General features: G+C 34.6%; 3 protein-coding genes across 3 annotated transcripts; 2 read left to right on the forward strand and 1 right to left on the reverse strand.

Annotated features, from left to right (window-relative positions):
- Positions 1–1,375: 1,375 nt before the first annotated feature.
- LOC138870652 (secreted RxLR effector protein 161-like) lies at positions 1,376–1,747 on the reverse strand. The gene has a single exon (XM_070148477.1). The coding sequence runs from the start codon at positions 1,745–1,747 to the stop codon at positions 1,376–1,378; it is 372 nt and encodes a 123-aa protein (XP_070004578.1).
- A 6,368-nt stretch (positions 1,748–8,115) lies between these two features.
- On the forward strand, positions 8,116–10,088 carry LOC138870653 (uncharacterized). Its single transcript, XM_070148478.1, has 3 exons — positions 8,116–8,718; positions 9,158–9,629; positions 9,721–10,088. The coding sequence occupies exons 1-3, from the start codon at positions 8,116–8,118 to the stop codon at positions 10,086–10,088; spliced, it is 1,443 nt and encodes a 480-aa protein (XP_070004579.1).
- A 31-nt stretch (positions 10,089–10,119) lies between these two features.
- Positions 10,120–11,192, forward strand: LOC104231848 (uncharacterized). Its single transcript, XM_070148479.1, has 2 exons — positions 10,120–10,326; positions 10,752–11,192. Exons 1-2 carry the CDS (start codon positions 10,120–10,122, stop codon positions 11,190–11,192), a joined length of 648 nt encoding a protein of 215 aa, XP_070004580.1.
- Positions 11,193–16,614: the final 5,422 nt, after the last annotated feature.

A 16,614-nucleotide genomic window follows, 5' to 3' on the forward strand; every position in this document is an offset into this window, starting at 1 on the left:
ACATATCCTCAGTCATGTCTTACCGGTTTAAATGCTTAAAACTGGTTTTATCTTTTCACTTCTAATTGTGAGGACTGTTTGGGTTGAGTTCCCTAATTTCTATTGTTGTGCCCGAGAGGCTGTGAGGTTAATGACTGAGAGAGGTTGAGAACCAAATAATGAGGATATGATATGTATATATTATTGATCGGGATGCACGCCGCAGCAGATCGGGCTGCACGCCGTAGCGACATATATATTGGATCGAGTTGCATGCCGCAGCAATATGTATATTGAATCGGGTTGTGCACCGCAACAATATGACGCTTGGGCTGTAGGAGCCCCTCCGGAGTCTGTACACCCCCAGTGAGCATAGTCGACTATAAATTACGGATCGGGCTGCACGCCGCAGCGGTTACTATGATTTCTATTGTTATGAGATACTAAAGAGCCGAGTGCTGGGGGTGAGTACTGTGTGACGAGAGTCGAGTCACGAGTGACTTAGAGGCTGCCCGAGGGGCCATATTCTGAGTGATTCCTTACCCGAGAGGCCTTGTTATGATGTTTTCACTGATTTCACTCTTCTTTTAAATAAGCCTTTGTTGGATATATTGCTAAGCAACTGACTTCAATGTTTTAAACTGGAAATTTGATTCTATAATGAAAACTGATTTTTAGACTGTAAAGGTGACCTGATATTCTATTAATTATCCAGTTATGTATTTTTTAATTGCTCATTACTGCTTTCAGTCCTTATTTACTCTAGTTACTTACTGAGTTTACATTCTTACGTTAGTCCCTACACCTTGTGTGCAGATCCAGGTGCCCGAGCGGCCGAGTGAGAGCTTTCAGTTGTTTCAGTATTTGACGGAGATTTTGAGGTAGCTGCATGCCGTCCGCAGCCCTATTCTCTCCCTCTTATCTTATTATCTTTTCCACATTTCCTAGACTATTGATGTATTAGGTATTCAGACTTGTATTAGAGGCTTTAGACTTGTGACACTAGATTGTTGGGGCTGTGTAGCTTGTTGTTATTTTGACTTTCCGCATATCTTTTGTGGCCTTAACGCTTATAATGAATTTGATATCTAAAACTTGCATTAGAAAATGGCTTAATGTTATTAGAAAGAGGGTTGTGGTTATTGATTAGTTGGCTTGCCTAGTAATGTGATAGGTGCCATCACGACCGGTATTTGGGGTCGTGACATGCGTCTAACCATGTCTCTCGCATAGTTATACTTGATATCTATATGTTTGGTTTTACAATGAAACTTTGGGTCCTTGGTGGAGGATATTGCAGCCTCACTGTCACAATAGACTATTACTGGTTCAGTATTTTCAGTGATATCCAACAAGTGATCCAAGAACTTTCTCAATCAAATGGCTTCTTATGCTGCTAATGCGAGAGCCACGTATTCGGCTTCCATCGTAGATAGTGATACAGATGTTTCTTACTACTCAATGATATAGCGCCATCACCGAGTAAGAAAACATATCCTGAGGTAGACTTCCTCTCATCTAGATCTCCTCCATGATCAACATCACTATATCCAACTAATCGCAGATCCTTGCCTCCTTGATAACAAAGGGCATAATCAGCAGTTCCCTTCAGATATCTCATGATCCTCTTTAATGCTTGCCAATGTGCTAAACCTGGGTCAGTTTGATATCTACTTACCAAGCCAACTGCTTGACAGATATCAGATCTAGTGCACACCATAGCATACATTAGACTTCCAACTGCGCTCCTATAAGGAACTCGACTCATTCTTTCCGTCTCTCCAGGAGTCTTAGGACACATCTGACTTCCAAGGTATGACCTTTACTGATATGAGTTTTAACTGGGCTACTATTTTGCATATTAAATCATTCAAGAACTTTTCTAATGTAATTCTCTTGTGAAAGATACAATAGTTTCTTTGGACGATCTCGTGAAATATTAACTCCAAGAATATATGCAGCTTCACCCATATCTTTCATCTCAAATTGGGATGATAACCATGACTTTATCTCGGTTATAAACTCCTTATCATTTCCAGCTATAAGTATGTCATCAACATACAATGTTAAAATCACAAGCTTGTTTCTTGATATCTTAGTATAAACGCAATGGTCTTCATCCATCATGGTAAAACCATTGGATACAAGAACATTTTGAAAGCGTATATACCACTGTATTGAAGATTGTTAGAGGCCATAAATAGACTTCAAAAGTCTACAAAACTTTTGTTCGTGGCCCTTTTCAATAAAACACTAAGGTTGTTCCATATAGATTTCTTCATCTAGTTCTCATTGAGAAAGGCAGTCTTTACATCCATCTGATGTAATTCAAGATCCAAGCTTGCAACAATATCTAGAACCAGGTGAACCGAGGTAAATCGTACAGCAGGCGAGAAAGTCTCTTCGTAGTCTATTCCTTTCTGTTGTGTATACCATTTCGCCACCAGTCGAGCCTTATATCTCTCAACTGTGCCATCAGCCTTGAGCCTAATTTTGAGAATCCATTTGCTCCCGATTGCTTTGCGTCCTTCAAGGAGTTCAACTAGTTCCCAAACTTTGTTGACTCTCATAGACTCCAATTCATCTTCCATTGCTTTTGTCCATTTATCCTTAGAAGGGCATGCGAGAGCCTCTTTTACATTTTTAGACTCGTTTTCTTCTTGTAAGAGCATCATAAATAGTTCTCTGCCTTCAATATCAAATCATCGGCGGGGAATCTTTTTCCTAGAACCACGTCTTACTTGTGATTCATCATTTTTCCCATTTGGATAAATGTTTCTCCCACTCGGATCAAGATCATTCATCCTGCTCCCACTTGGAACAAGATCTATCACCAGCTCACTCCCACTTGGAACAAGACCCATTTGGTCACTTCCACTAAAAGTAGAAGGATTACTTTCATTCACATCTGATGATGAATGAGGTCTTTGATGAGAAACTAATTCATCATCTGCTAAAATTCTCCCACTCGAATGAAGTGATCCTTGTACTTCTTGATCCGTTATCTCAAATAAGGTTAGGTCTTGACCTACCTCTCCCTTCTTAGGGAACTCGTCCTCTAAGAATGTGATATCCCGTGATTCAAACTCAGTTACACTCCCACTATCTTGCTGACTTATAAACGCATAACCCTTTGAGCTTTCAGAGTATCTTATAAAGATACTTTTCTTTCCCCTCGGGCCCAATTTGCCATATTTGTGAGAGAAATCATGTGTATAGGTAGCACAACCCCAAGGTCTTAATACACTTAGGTCGGCTTGTCTTCTAGTCCATAACTCATATGGAGTGGTAGTAACTGATTTTGTAGGCACTCGGTTAAGTACAAAGGTGGCAGTAAGCAATGCATCACCCCAGTAACTAATTGGAATGTTAGATTGAGCCATCATTGACGTGACCATTTCTAGGATCGTTCTGTTTCTTTTCTCCGCAACACCATTTTATTGTGGAGTATTTGGGATAGTCAATTGATGAACTATTCCCTTTTCATCACATAAATTATTAAACTGAGTTGATAAATATTTACGACCACGATCAGTTCAAAGAGCTTTTATCTTCTTGTCTAATTGATTTTCCATTAAGCTTATATAACTTTTGAAGTAACTTATTGCTTCTGATTTGTGGAAAATCAAATAAACATAACTGAAATGGGTAAAGTCATCAATAAATGTGATGAAATAACTTGCTCCATGCCTAGCCCTAACATTTATAGGCCCACAGATGTTCGAATGGACTAATTGCAAAGGATATTCGGCTCTAGTCGCCTGACCAAAAGGTTTTCTTGCAGATTCTCCAGCTAGACAATTTTCACAAGTGGACAATTCCACGTGTTCAATGCTGGAAAGCAAACCTTGTTTTGCTAACCTTTGCATTCTTTGTTGGCCAATATGACCAAGTCTAGCATGACATATATTTACATCACTATCATATTTATGTGAAGAAACAAACATAGAAAAACTAGCATTATTATTAAATGAATCATAATCCAAATCCATAATAATTAAACCTCCAGTCACATGACTAAAACCAAATAAATTTGAACCAAAAGTCAACTTGGCTGAATTGCCATGACAAAATAAGTCAAATCCTAACTTAAGCAAAACTGAAACTGAAATAACATTCCGGCGAATTGTTGGTGCAAAGAGAACATCGTGTAGTATTAGGCCTCGACCACCACGCAGGACTAACTTGCATGTACCGATCCCTTCAACAACAACTTTATTATTGTTGCCTACATATATCCACTTTGCTCCACGTGGAGCTCGTGAAAATTCAACAAAGGCACTGTGTTCCCAAGCTATGTGGTCCGTTGCTCCTGAGTCTACAATCTACAAAGGATTAGATTTAGTTAGAAAAATAGAACTAGAAACACAAAGTTCACTAATTCGAGCATCGTGAAATACTTTTCTAGGAGGCTCAGAGCAATCTCTAGCATAGTGACCCTTCTTGTCACAATTATAGCATTTCACTTTAGCAACTTTCACACGTTTGGGACATTTGTTCTTGCTTTTTTCAGTCTTTGCTCTTTTAGCAGGCTGAACTTGAGGTGGCCCTCACTTCTTTCCCTAGTTCCTTTTCTTTGAATCACTCTTGGTTTTGGAGGTTGTTGCCATGTGCAACTCAGCTATTGGCTTTGCAGCCTCAAGTCGTTCCTCCTCTAACTCAAGGTGTCTCCGGACATTTTTCAGAGCTGTGATTCACTCATTATGGATCAAATGCATTTTCATATGATCTCAAGAACTAGGTAAAGAGCGTATGACAACTTGGATTTGTTGTTCATCAGTCAACACATGACCAACATCTTTCAACTCCCCGATAATATTTGTCATTTGCCTCAGATGTGTTTTCATTGAATATTCTTGGAGTTTCTTACATGAGTCAAATTTGATCGTTAAGGATCTCGGCCTTGCAGTGGAACAGGTACCACACCTTTTCCTCAAAACATTCCAAAGATCCATAGCTCTTTGGCGATCCTTAAACTCCCTTAGAATGTCATTATCTAAGGTGCTCAACAACGTAATACGAGAAATGAAGTTCTTTTTCTTCCAACTATCATAGGCTTCACGCTCATGCCTATGCTGAGCAGTGTTGCCTTCCTCAAGCTCATTCATGACATTGTTGATGGCTTCTAGAGCCTCTTGCTCCTCTAGCACATACTGGACTTTCAAGCTCCAGATTTCATAATTGTCACCATTGAGTTTCAACCCTTTGTTGAGCTCAACAACAATGTTTTTCGAAGCAGTAGTCATTCTATAACAAAATAAAAAATAATGTGAGGATCATGTAAAAAAAAAATAACGCAAGGCACGATATTCTACATACATACATATTATGACACTAAACATCAATTGATTAAGTTAATAAACATATATATTAATTATGGAGTCGAAAGTTCACTATGTTCCCAATCATCGTTCAAAAATTAAAATATTATGAAAATTAACCTATTCAATTATCTAGCTAAGCGTCTTAATCATGTTTAAGACAACATAATCATCTATCATGATTTTACAATCTCATGTGATTCATAAGTTAACTAATAACTTATATTAGCATGCAAATAAAATTAATGTCAAACTAATTAATATTTATTGCATGCTATACAAATTCATATTAAATTTATTTTAATGTTAACCTAATTAACATATTATACATGTTAAACAAATTAACAAGTATTGTTAATATTAAACTAATTAATATTAATTTCATGCTAAATAAATTAATATAAAGCATGTGTTAAACTAATTAACCAAAGTAATGTTAAAACAATTAACATTTCAAGCATGTTAAACAAATTAACAAATAAATTTAATGTTAAACAAATTAATATTTTTTTAGCATGTTAAACAAATTAACAAATAAATTTAATGTTAAACAAATTAACATTTCAAGCAATTGAGATAATAAAGTAATTAAAATTTTCATAAAGGAATATAAATACTAAATTTATATTCTGAAAATTAAGTCCCTATGACTAATTTTCGAAATTTGGGATTTATTAAAAAAATAACAGAAGTTAATTTAAATTTTATTTAGGCCATTAGCCCAAAATAAAATGACAACTTTTAAAATGGGCCATAAGCCCAAATTCTTAAATGAAACTTTTTCCATCCTATACCATATATAAAACCTTATTACTAAAAATGTGCATAGTTTCATATTTACTCGCCATGTTCACAGTTATTTTACAAAATATATACCATTCATTAAATACCAATTATTAGGAGCCGATTCCTTCCTAATTAGGAGCGCTACAAATTTGGAACTAAATATTCTTCCAACTATTCCTATTTAGGCGCACTACAATTATGGAAGTAAATATTCTTCCAGATATTTTCCACCATTGACAACCATTAAAAAGCTTGAAAGCTTTGAATTCAAATTTGGGTTTTCAAAAATCATTATTTGTTTGGATTGGGTGTTGTTGAAAATAATCGGGAATATAGTTTGGAGTTTATATCTCAATTTTGAGGGGTTTTGGTGAAGATTAAACTTAGTTTTGACTGAATTTCAGATTGAAACTCGAAGAAGAAGAAGAAGACATATTGCAGAAATTATAGATAAATTGTAGATTATTTGTATTCTGATTGTAGATGCTTTATTTTCTGTTTTCACAAATAAAAAACGGCTTAAACTTCTACAAATCTTCTGGAAAAACGCAATTATGTCAAACATCACAATTATGCTACAATTGAATGAGAATTGAGATATAAAAATTCAATGTACCCAGTTTGTAGATATTTTGTAGATAAATTATAGATTATTTGTATTCTAATTGTAGATGCTTTGTTTTCTGTTTTCACAAATCAAAAACGACTAAAACTTCTACAAATCTTCTGCAAAAAATACAATTATGTCGAAAATCCCAATTAAACTACAATCGAATGAGAATTGGGATATTAAAATTCAATATACCCAGTTTGTAGATATTTTATAGATGAATTGTAGATTATTTGTATTCTGATTGTAGATGCATTGTTTTCTGTTTACTAAAGCAACAATGTTCGGAGATTTCAGATTAGTTTTTTGTTAATAATTCTGCGGAGAATATTTGTATTAATTTTTCTAAGAAAGTAACTTTTTGGTCAAATAACATATTTGATTGGCCCTAAGTCCTAACTTTTAGCTTCTCAGAAAAGAGAAGGCTCTTTTATAAGAAGCTAACGGGATGGACTGGCCGCCGCTTCCCTTAAGCTTTATTTTCTGATTTCTCTCCAGACAGATCATGTTAAATGACTAACTTAATATCTGTAACTTTTTGTACTTTCAGAGAATGATGTATAACATCAAGTGAATAAATATTGTAATGAATTTTTTCTTATTACAACGAACCATGGGAAAAACTGCTTTTCCATAGATATAATCATTGTAAGAGGGTGAGGGTTTGAGAGAGAGAAACGTGGGAGGGGTGAGATATACTTACCTTGAATTAAGGAGGGATATACGCTGCATTAATTGAACCCTTAAAATACACTATGGTATAGAATTGATAATTTGGTATACTAAGTGTAATTAAGTCAAACCTTAAACAATGAGGGTAATAAGGTTTCCTATTAGAATAGGAATATAAAAATTCCTTCTTTTCTTAAATCTACTCACTTAATAAATTGCAGAAATTATTGCTTTTCGAAGTGGGCCTTTAGCCCATTAAAATTTGAGAATTTTTCACAAAGCACCATCTTTTAGTCTTAATTAGCCATTAATAGAAACCCTTTGCTATAATACGTCCTATAGATATCTTTTAAGCAATTATATAATGTATTTAATGTATTTAAGGTAGTGTATTTAATAATACAACAAAAATTAGCGGCGTACAAAAAGGAAATCCAGCTAATCCTGATATGTATTTACTTGCATTCAAACGTATGTAGCGCTAAATACGTAACGTATCTGCGCAATATCTGGATCGACGAAGATGTTAAAAACAGAAGGAAATCAAATCAATTCTGATTTCCCTAATTTTACTCAACAAACTTAAAAGTTATCCCATCAATCTGTATTCTTCTCAAAGTCAGAAATACAGAAACGTGAAAGAAGCGAAGAAACAGAGTAACTTGCTTCTATATTGTGCGATTTTCTTCTCCTCCTTATCGATTGCGACAAATTATATACAGAAGAAGGTATAACTCTTCTATATATATGGCAAGCTTGACAGTTTTGTTGCGTCATTCTGGAAAGTGGAACGATGAGGGCAATTATATCGACTTTTCCATTGAGGGAATACTGATTAAGGAGTATGCTTCCTTTAATGATCTAGTTGGTTCAATTTCTAATCAACTGGGTATAGATTTGAGCACAAATACCATTAAAATACAATACAATGTTGAAGGCAATCGCACGCCAATGGAAATACACAATGATATGGGTTACAGAGTGTATGTAAAATTGAAAAAAGAGAACAGAGAATTTGGGATGTATCCTCTGTGCATTACAACTATGGAAAAAGAGCTTATCTCCGGAGATGGTTTAAATCAAGGCGACATTGTGCAGATAGACGAAGCAGTTCAAATGTACGATTCCGATACAGATTATACCCTAGCTATAGAACTTGCCAATTCAGGAGAAGCGATTGGAGTGTTCGAACTCCACAAGGATTTGATAATTTCAAAAACTAATCAAAAGGAAGTTATGGCTGGACAAGTGTATAAGGATAAGGCTACATTGAAAGAGGTGATGAAGAATTATGCTATAGCTCAAAGGTTTCAATTCCGTGTTGATCGGTCTAATGCTGTCAGGTTTGATGTTTGTTTAACTTTGTTGTATTTAGTTGTAGTTGTGTGTTTCCTCCAGATGATGAACACCCTTTGAAAATTTATATTTGTTTAGTGTTCTTAATAATATGTATTCAGGTGTATTTTACTATTGAAAAAATACAACAGTGGCTATGATTATTTTCATATTATGTCTATAATGTTACTAAGTGTTTGATTATTCATACGAATGTATTTAGTTGTATTTATTGTATTTAATCACATCTAACAATATTGGAATTCGTTAGTATACAAAATTACATATACACAGATATCAATTTGGTACTTTATGAATAGGAAGTATATATGTCAGATTCGTTAAGTTGTCTGATGTTTGAACTTTTCTTTCCAGCTATGTATTAATATGTATTTCAGAAGATTGTGATTGGAGGTTTAAGGCTTGAAGCATTAACAAATCGGAATTATTCAAGGTGAGAGAATTCAATGACAACCATACATGTCCGCTGAAGGATAAAGTGTATGAGCAGCGGCAGGCTAGTAGCAGCTTTATAAGTGGTATTATAAGGACAAAGCTTACAAATCATAAGAGGAAATACACTCCGAGGGACATTATTGATGACGTGAAATCAGATCTAGGTGTTGATGTTAGCTACATGTTGGCGTGGAGGGTTAAAGAAAAGGCAATGAATTTTCTTAGAGGTGAACCGGCTGATTCATACAAAAAATTACCAGGATACTTATATACAATGGATAAGACATATCCAGGTTCTCACATAAGAATGGAAAAATCGTCAAAGAATGAATTCATGTACGTGTATATATCATTGTATGCATTTATAAGGGGGTTTGATCATTGTAGACCAATTGTTGTAGTGGACGGAAGTCATCTAAAATCCTACTACACCGGGACATTCGTTTCTGCAAGCACGTTGGATGGGGCAGGTGAGTACCTCAATAATAATACAATTTGTTAATATTTAAAGCATTGGAAAACATGTATTTAAAAACAATTATATTCAATTGTATTAAACAGGTCATATATTGCCACTAGCATACGGTGTTATTGATTCAGAGAACGATGCTGCTTGGACGTGGTTCTTTGAGCAATTCAAGATAGCATACGGTGTAAGGGAAAACATGTGCATTGTTTCGGATAGAAATGAGAGCATCATTAAATCTGTATCGAGAGTATATCCGGATTTACCGCATTGTGCTTGCATATGGCATCTATGGAATAACGTATACAAGAAATTCAAAAAGAGTCATGCCAAGTTGAGTGAGATATACTTCTTGATGGAAAAAGCATACACACAAACTGAATTTGATAGTCTGATGGAGAAGGTTGAGAAGGTAGATATTAGGGTGAAAGAATACTTAGAGTTAGCTGGTTACGTGGGCTAGGTTGTATGCACCTGTTAACAGGGGATGGACAATGACGTCAAATATCGCTGAGTCAATCAATGCAGCACTAGTTTCAGCAAGGGAATTGCCAATATATGACTTCCTCGAAGAACTTAGGAAGATGTTTGGTCGTTGGAATTGTAGTAACCGTAAAGAAGCTACTCAGACATACAAGACGCTTGGGAAAAAATACCAGAAAATGCTGGAGTTGAATGAGACCATGTGTACCCGTATGACTGTAAGTTAATTTTTATGGAATTGTTGTATACAACTGAATACATATTTTTTAGGCAGAACTATCCGTTAATTTTTATGAATATTTGCTTGAACTAGTAAATAATATAGATGAATACAGGTAAATACATGTTATTATTAAGACTGTATGCACGTGATAATGATTACAATGGAATTCAGGTGATTGATACAGTTTAAATTGATTGGAAATACCTGAATACAGCTGCTAAAAAAAGTTGAATACAAATGCATACAAATGCAGACTGTAGAGTAATACAGTTGCATACAGTTGCTGGAATCAGCTGAATTTAACTGAAATTGGATGAAGTTGCAATTTTTGAAGTTGATAGTAACCATTTAACTCAGTAGTATATATTTGTTAATTCATGTAAATGTGTTCAAAACTTATATTTCTGTTTTTAAATGCAGGTGGTACCCTCAACTGAATACTTACATACTGTTAACGATGGTGGGTGGAATTACACAGTCTGCCTGCTCGAGAGAAAATGTGTTTGTGGGAGATTCCAAATTGATGAATTGCCATGCCCACATGCCTGGGCTGTATTGAAGAGCAAGTTTTTAATGCCTGAAGAATATTGCTCTAGCTATTACAAGCCAAGTACAATTGTAATGACATACGATGTGCCAATATACCCGCTACCGGACAAAAATGACTGGAATATACCAGAGCATGTTGCAGAGGAGGTTGTACTACCACCCAAATGGAAAAGACCTCCTGGAAGGCCAAAGAAGAAGCACGACAAAAATTTACGTGAATTGTTGTTGCCGAAAAATCAACATTCATGTAGCATATGTGGGCAGGGAGGACATAACAAGCGAACTTGTAGGAATGCTCCACGTAATAAATAGTTGTATTCTGATATGTATTGGTGACTCGACAATTTCTCAACACTTATTATGACATTATCATATATAATGAATTCTTTTTTCGAAGTAATATATTGTGGAATGACTTTCGTTAATATTTTCTGAATTTATTTAGTTGAAGTATTTTTATATATATAAATATATATGATTTGGCTGTGAGAGTATCTTAGTATAGTTGAATACAACTATATCAATTCCTTAATACAGGTGAATACAACATGTTGAACATAGTTGAATATAGGTTAATAATACAGTTTAATTCAATTGACTTTGGAGGAATACAATGTAATACAGTTGAATACAGATCTGGACAACTGGTTGAAATAGTTGAATTAAACTGACATTGGATGAATATAGGTAATTCAATTGTTCAATACATTTGAATACAACATGTTCAATAATGTTGACTATAGGTTAATACTACAGTTCAATTAAATTGACTATAGCTGAATACATATGAAATCAGAGAAAAATACAGCTGAATACAGTTGAATAATACAACTAAATACAAGTTAATCAATATAACTTGTATTGTTTCTAGTCAATTCAAAGTTACATCTGAATGGATGCAGCTGAATATACTTGCATACCAACTGTAGACAACTGATAAATACACTTTAATACAACTGAATTGAACTGAATAATATAGATTAATACAATAAGCTAAACAGAATATTACAACTAAATACAATTGCTTAATACTGCAAGATAAAGCTGATCTTATGCAGTTGAATACAATTCAAAAATTGGCATTAACAAAAATCATTCAGCATACATAAAGTTTCAGAAATTGTAACTAACATGTGCGTTAACTAAAACCTGTTCAAGCAAACTTAACCAAATTTCAGCATGTAAGTAAATAGCATCTACGACCAAAACCACTACAATCAGTATCATTGTTCAAGCTAAACTCAAAAAAAAACTAAAGCTATTCTAAAACTATCTGCATCTTTGCCTCCGACTCAGAGATTTGCCTTTCAATCTTTGAAGGTGCTTCACTCTCGCTTATTACATCAGCATCTATCTTGCGCATAGCATAGTCTCATAACAGAGCACCATATCTTTGACGGAGAAGAGTGGCATCAAATGGTGTTTTTTGTGTAATCTCTCCAATAGTGCTCAGAAACTCCGCGAAGGCTGCAACATGCACTCCACAATCCCTAAACAATAATTGATTGAAACAGAATATAAAATAATTAATCCATATACAGTGTATAAAACATATAAGAATGATGATTGGATACTTATATGTTGCCCGCTTTCTGTTAAGGCAGATTTGGAACGAAGATAACTTCAAAAGGTTCGTTATGATCCTTGTTTGTGTATGCGGGATAAGCATACCAGTCAATGCCTTGACTATCTCTGTAAAATCCACTAATTGACTGATACAGAGGTAATAGCTTAGCTAGCTTTACAATCTCAGAGACTACGTATGCATCATGACCGGAAGACGTGTACGAGTCGTACACTTTGATACATCTATCTTTGAAAGTCACAACAACCAACACCCAATGAAGTTTTTCCTTCAAGTTCACTGGTATCAAGACATTATCCACTGTATGCCAGGGTACATTAGCATGCAATCTGTAGCCCCTAATATACTCACATACAACGTCTTCTTGTTTTGCTACATTAGCATTACTATCTGTATCTTCATACCTGTCATATATTTCTTCTATTCTTGTCTTGAATATACAATCAACAGTAGTAAACGTGAAGTCCCTATGCTAATTGTACTTGCCCATCTTTCGCAAATAGTAGAATATGACATCTATATGCTATAAACAAAAGAGGTTGGTAGATAGTGTGAGTTTATTTGCTTGAACTAAGAAATAATATATATGAATACCTCAATATAGATGCTAAAAAAAAGTTGAATACAAATGAATACAGAAAATAGAGGAATACACTGTAATACAGGTGAATACAATTGTATTCAGCTTATGAACTACAGTTGAATTCAAGTGACATTGAATGAATACAACTAATTCAATTCCTTAATATAGGTGAATACAACATGTAGAATAGAGTTGAATATAGGTTAATAACACAGTTCAATTCAACTGACTTTGGTGGAATACACTGTAATACAGTTGAATACAGATCTGGACAGCTGGTTGAAACAGTTGAATTTAACTGCCATTGGATGAATACATGTAATTCAATTGTTCAATATAGTTGAATACAATAGTTTCAATAAAGTTAACTATAGGTTAATAATACAGTTCAATTCAATTGACTATAGCTGAATACATAGGAAATCAGAGAAAAATACAGCTGAATACAGCTGAATAATACAACTAAATACAAGTTAATAAAACAACATGTTATTATTTAAAGATAAAATTATCATTTTTGGGAAAGACTCACATTGTCATCCCATAACTTCCCGTAAATGGATAGAAGGTAAAACCAGTTTTTGGAATCAACTTGATCAACTCCAAAATCCAATGGAATGTGAAGTATAGACTTGTTTTTCTTGTAATGGTCGTCGAGATTACCTCTACAAGTATGATATAAAACTCATTATGTACATACCTTAAAAAAATGAAAACATAATACAATGAACGGGGGAAAACTCACTTCTGATCATGTCTTGCTAGAAGACCTTCACGAACCCACTTGTCATATTCTTGAATGAGTAACAGAGGATGTGGATCCGTTATTGGATCTTCCTCAAACGGGTGTCTTTTTTCAAAGATGGGTGTCAGCTTTACAGAGGAACATGCTGTAAATTGAATTTGTGTTTATGGACTACTATAAATGATTCAATCACGATGAATGCTGATTATTACGTTTGTAAAATCACTTACCTCCTGAGTCGAAGTTAGACTGATAAGGCGAAGAGTTCCATCTACTTGGTCGCCTATTTCGTTGTGGTTGCACTAGTGTGGCTTCATCTTTTTTTGCACTTGCGTGAACAACTATTCTAGTTTCTGGAATTTGACTGGGTAGAAACTTGTCGTCCAGTTCAAATTGAGAAACATAGAATTCTTTAGATACATCCTCTTGGTTTGTGGTAGATGGTATGATGGACGGTACCTCTGAAATAGTTTTCTGGTAGTTGTATGTATCATTGTTAGCATGGTAACTTAATGTTAGAAAAAAGATTAAATACATATAAGTAGCTAGTATACATTACAGAAAATTCATATTAACCAAGCAGAATACATGTAAATACAGTTGAAATAAAAATAAATACGGAAGTTTAAAGTGATATTACAGATTAAGTGTAACACAGTTATGAATACATTTTAAAAAATATGCTCAATATGTTAAGATTTAAAAGTCAGAATACATATATATAGAGCTGAATAACAGTTAAATACATCAGTAAAATGGCTAGATTAAAACATATATGAATACAGCTAAATACATATGTTCAATATGATAACTGCTTTTATACCTCATTATTATCTCCGACATCTGTGTCAATGCCACCATCATGTCTCACTATGGGTTCAGTTTGCTGATTTTGTTGAAGTCGGTCTGAAAGCATCTTGAAGTTATCATTGATCAATGTCCTTAGAGACTTGAAATCTCCAACAACCTTAACAGTAAAAAATAGTTAGAAAAATACTAAAACACATAGCTATCAAACTTTATTGATTAATCGGTGGGTAAATACTCACGTATTCTTTGAATGATTTTAGGTCTTTCCTCAAAGAAGATACTTCCTCATTTTGGCCTTCTGGGAGCTGATGGTCATGCACAAGTTTATGTCCAATGTCAGAAACACAAACAGGAGGGACTTTGGGCTGATATTCTGGTTCTTTTGTAGGAATCTTGGGTTGTTCCTTGACCTTCTTATGTGGAGGTGATGAAGATGGACCAACACTTTCAACATGTTTCTTCTTAGATTGAAGATTGGGTGTAGGAGAAAAGTCATCTGTATCCTATCCCGATTTGTCTGAATGCGCAGGAATAGGTATTTTCTCAATATCGGCGCACACTTGAGGAATCTGAAAAACAGCAAGCTCTATATCTAGAGGAGTGATGTCCTTGAACACAATCTGTGAACAAAAATAAGTTATGACTTAAAAAAACATATTAATGCATAACTGTATAATGCTATATTCAGGTGTATTTAACTCTGTTGTATTTAGAATGTATTAAAATGTATTAATATGCATGCAAGTATTCATGTATATAAGCTTATGAATCCAATGTATATTACAGTAGGCTTCCCCTCTAACTGAATGCAAATGTATGCAAATTATAGATGTATTTGTGTTCAATTATCTTCAGAATATTGATAAAATTTGTATATTACCGTGTTTCCGGTGTCTTTGAACATGCCTTTCGTCAGATAAAAAAATGTCTGCTGATTTCCGGTGGTTCTCCAATTGAGTATTCTGGGGACCACGTCGCAGACTCGGACTACAATTTTGGAATCAACAGAAGAACAGCACTCATAAAACCACACCTGCATAGCTAGGGGCATCCCAGCTATCCTGTAATACTTCTTCAAAGCATCCATCTTCTTGCTAATCGAGTTTATCAACATCTCAAATGCTTTAATACCCCAATGATATTCAGAATAGCGCCCACTCTCTACTAAGTCAAAATCTAGCCTCGGTATAGTTGCACTATTCTTCTCAGATGAAAATATAAAGGTGTGGATGAAATACAACAAAGATATCTTCAAAGCATCCTCATCATTGTCGGGGCCCCATGCCTTGTCATTGAAGCATTGTCTCAAGTGTTTCTTCTTTACAATATTAGCACTTCCAAAATAAGTCTCAATAAGCCGGTTAGGAGGAGTTTCACTAAACTCAAAATCTTCATCTTTACCTACACATTTGAGGCCAGTCACAAGCGCAAACTCCCTTAATGTGAAATGTAATTCAGTACCATTGACGTATACTGCAAATACATTGTTTGGAGTGCCGTTTAACTGTCGAGCCATGAAGCATCTGAAGAGTTGATGTTGAACATTAAATCGCTTCATTTGAAGAAATGAGCCAAAACATGTATTGCCGAATTGTTGGAACTGATCGGGAGTAAGCTTATCTTTTAGCTGGGATACTATATCAGTGTTAGTGTAACTACTAATATGGGGTGCTAATTTTGGCTGGTGTTTCACAAACAAATCAATTCCCTGCAATGAACATTGAAAGATACATGTTAATACAGATGAATACATTGCAAAAATACATATTAAGATTTTTTGGAATACATGTAAGACATGATACAGTGACAAAGCCAAATGCATGTCAGACAACTACAAACACTTACAGAAGAACTAGATACAGTGACAAGGCTAAATATATGCTAACATACTTTGTAACATACAAATATAATACAAAATATTTAAGATGAATACAACTGAATACATATGAATGCATATGAATACATTTGAGGTCAATCTGGACAATTGAATTATCGCAAATATACATTAGCA

The sequence above is a fragment of the Nicotiana sylvestris genome, chromosome 6, assembly GCF_000393655.2.
Source record: "Nicotiana sylvestris chromosome 6, ASM39365v2, whole genome shotgun sequence".
Lineage (NCBI taxonomy): Eukaryota > Viridiplantae > Streptophyta > Magnoliopsida > Solanales > Solanaceae > Nicotiana > Nicotiana sylvestris.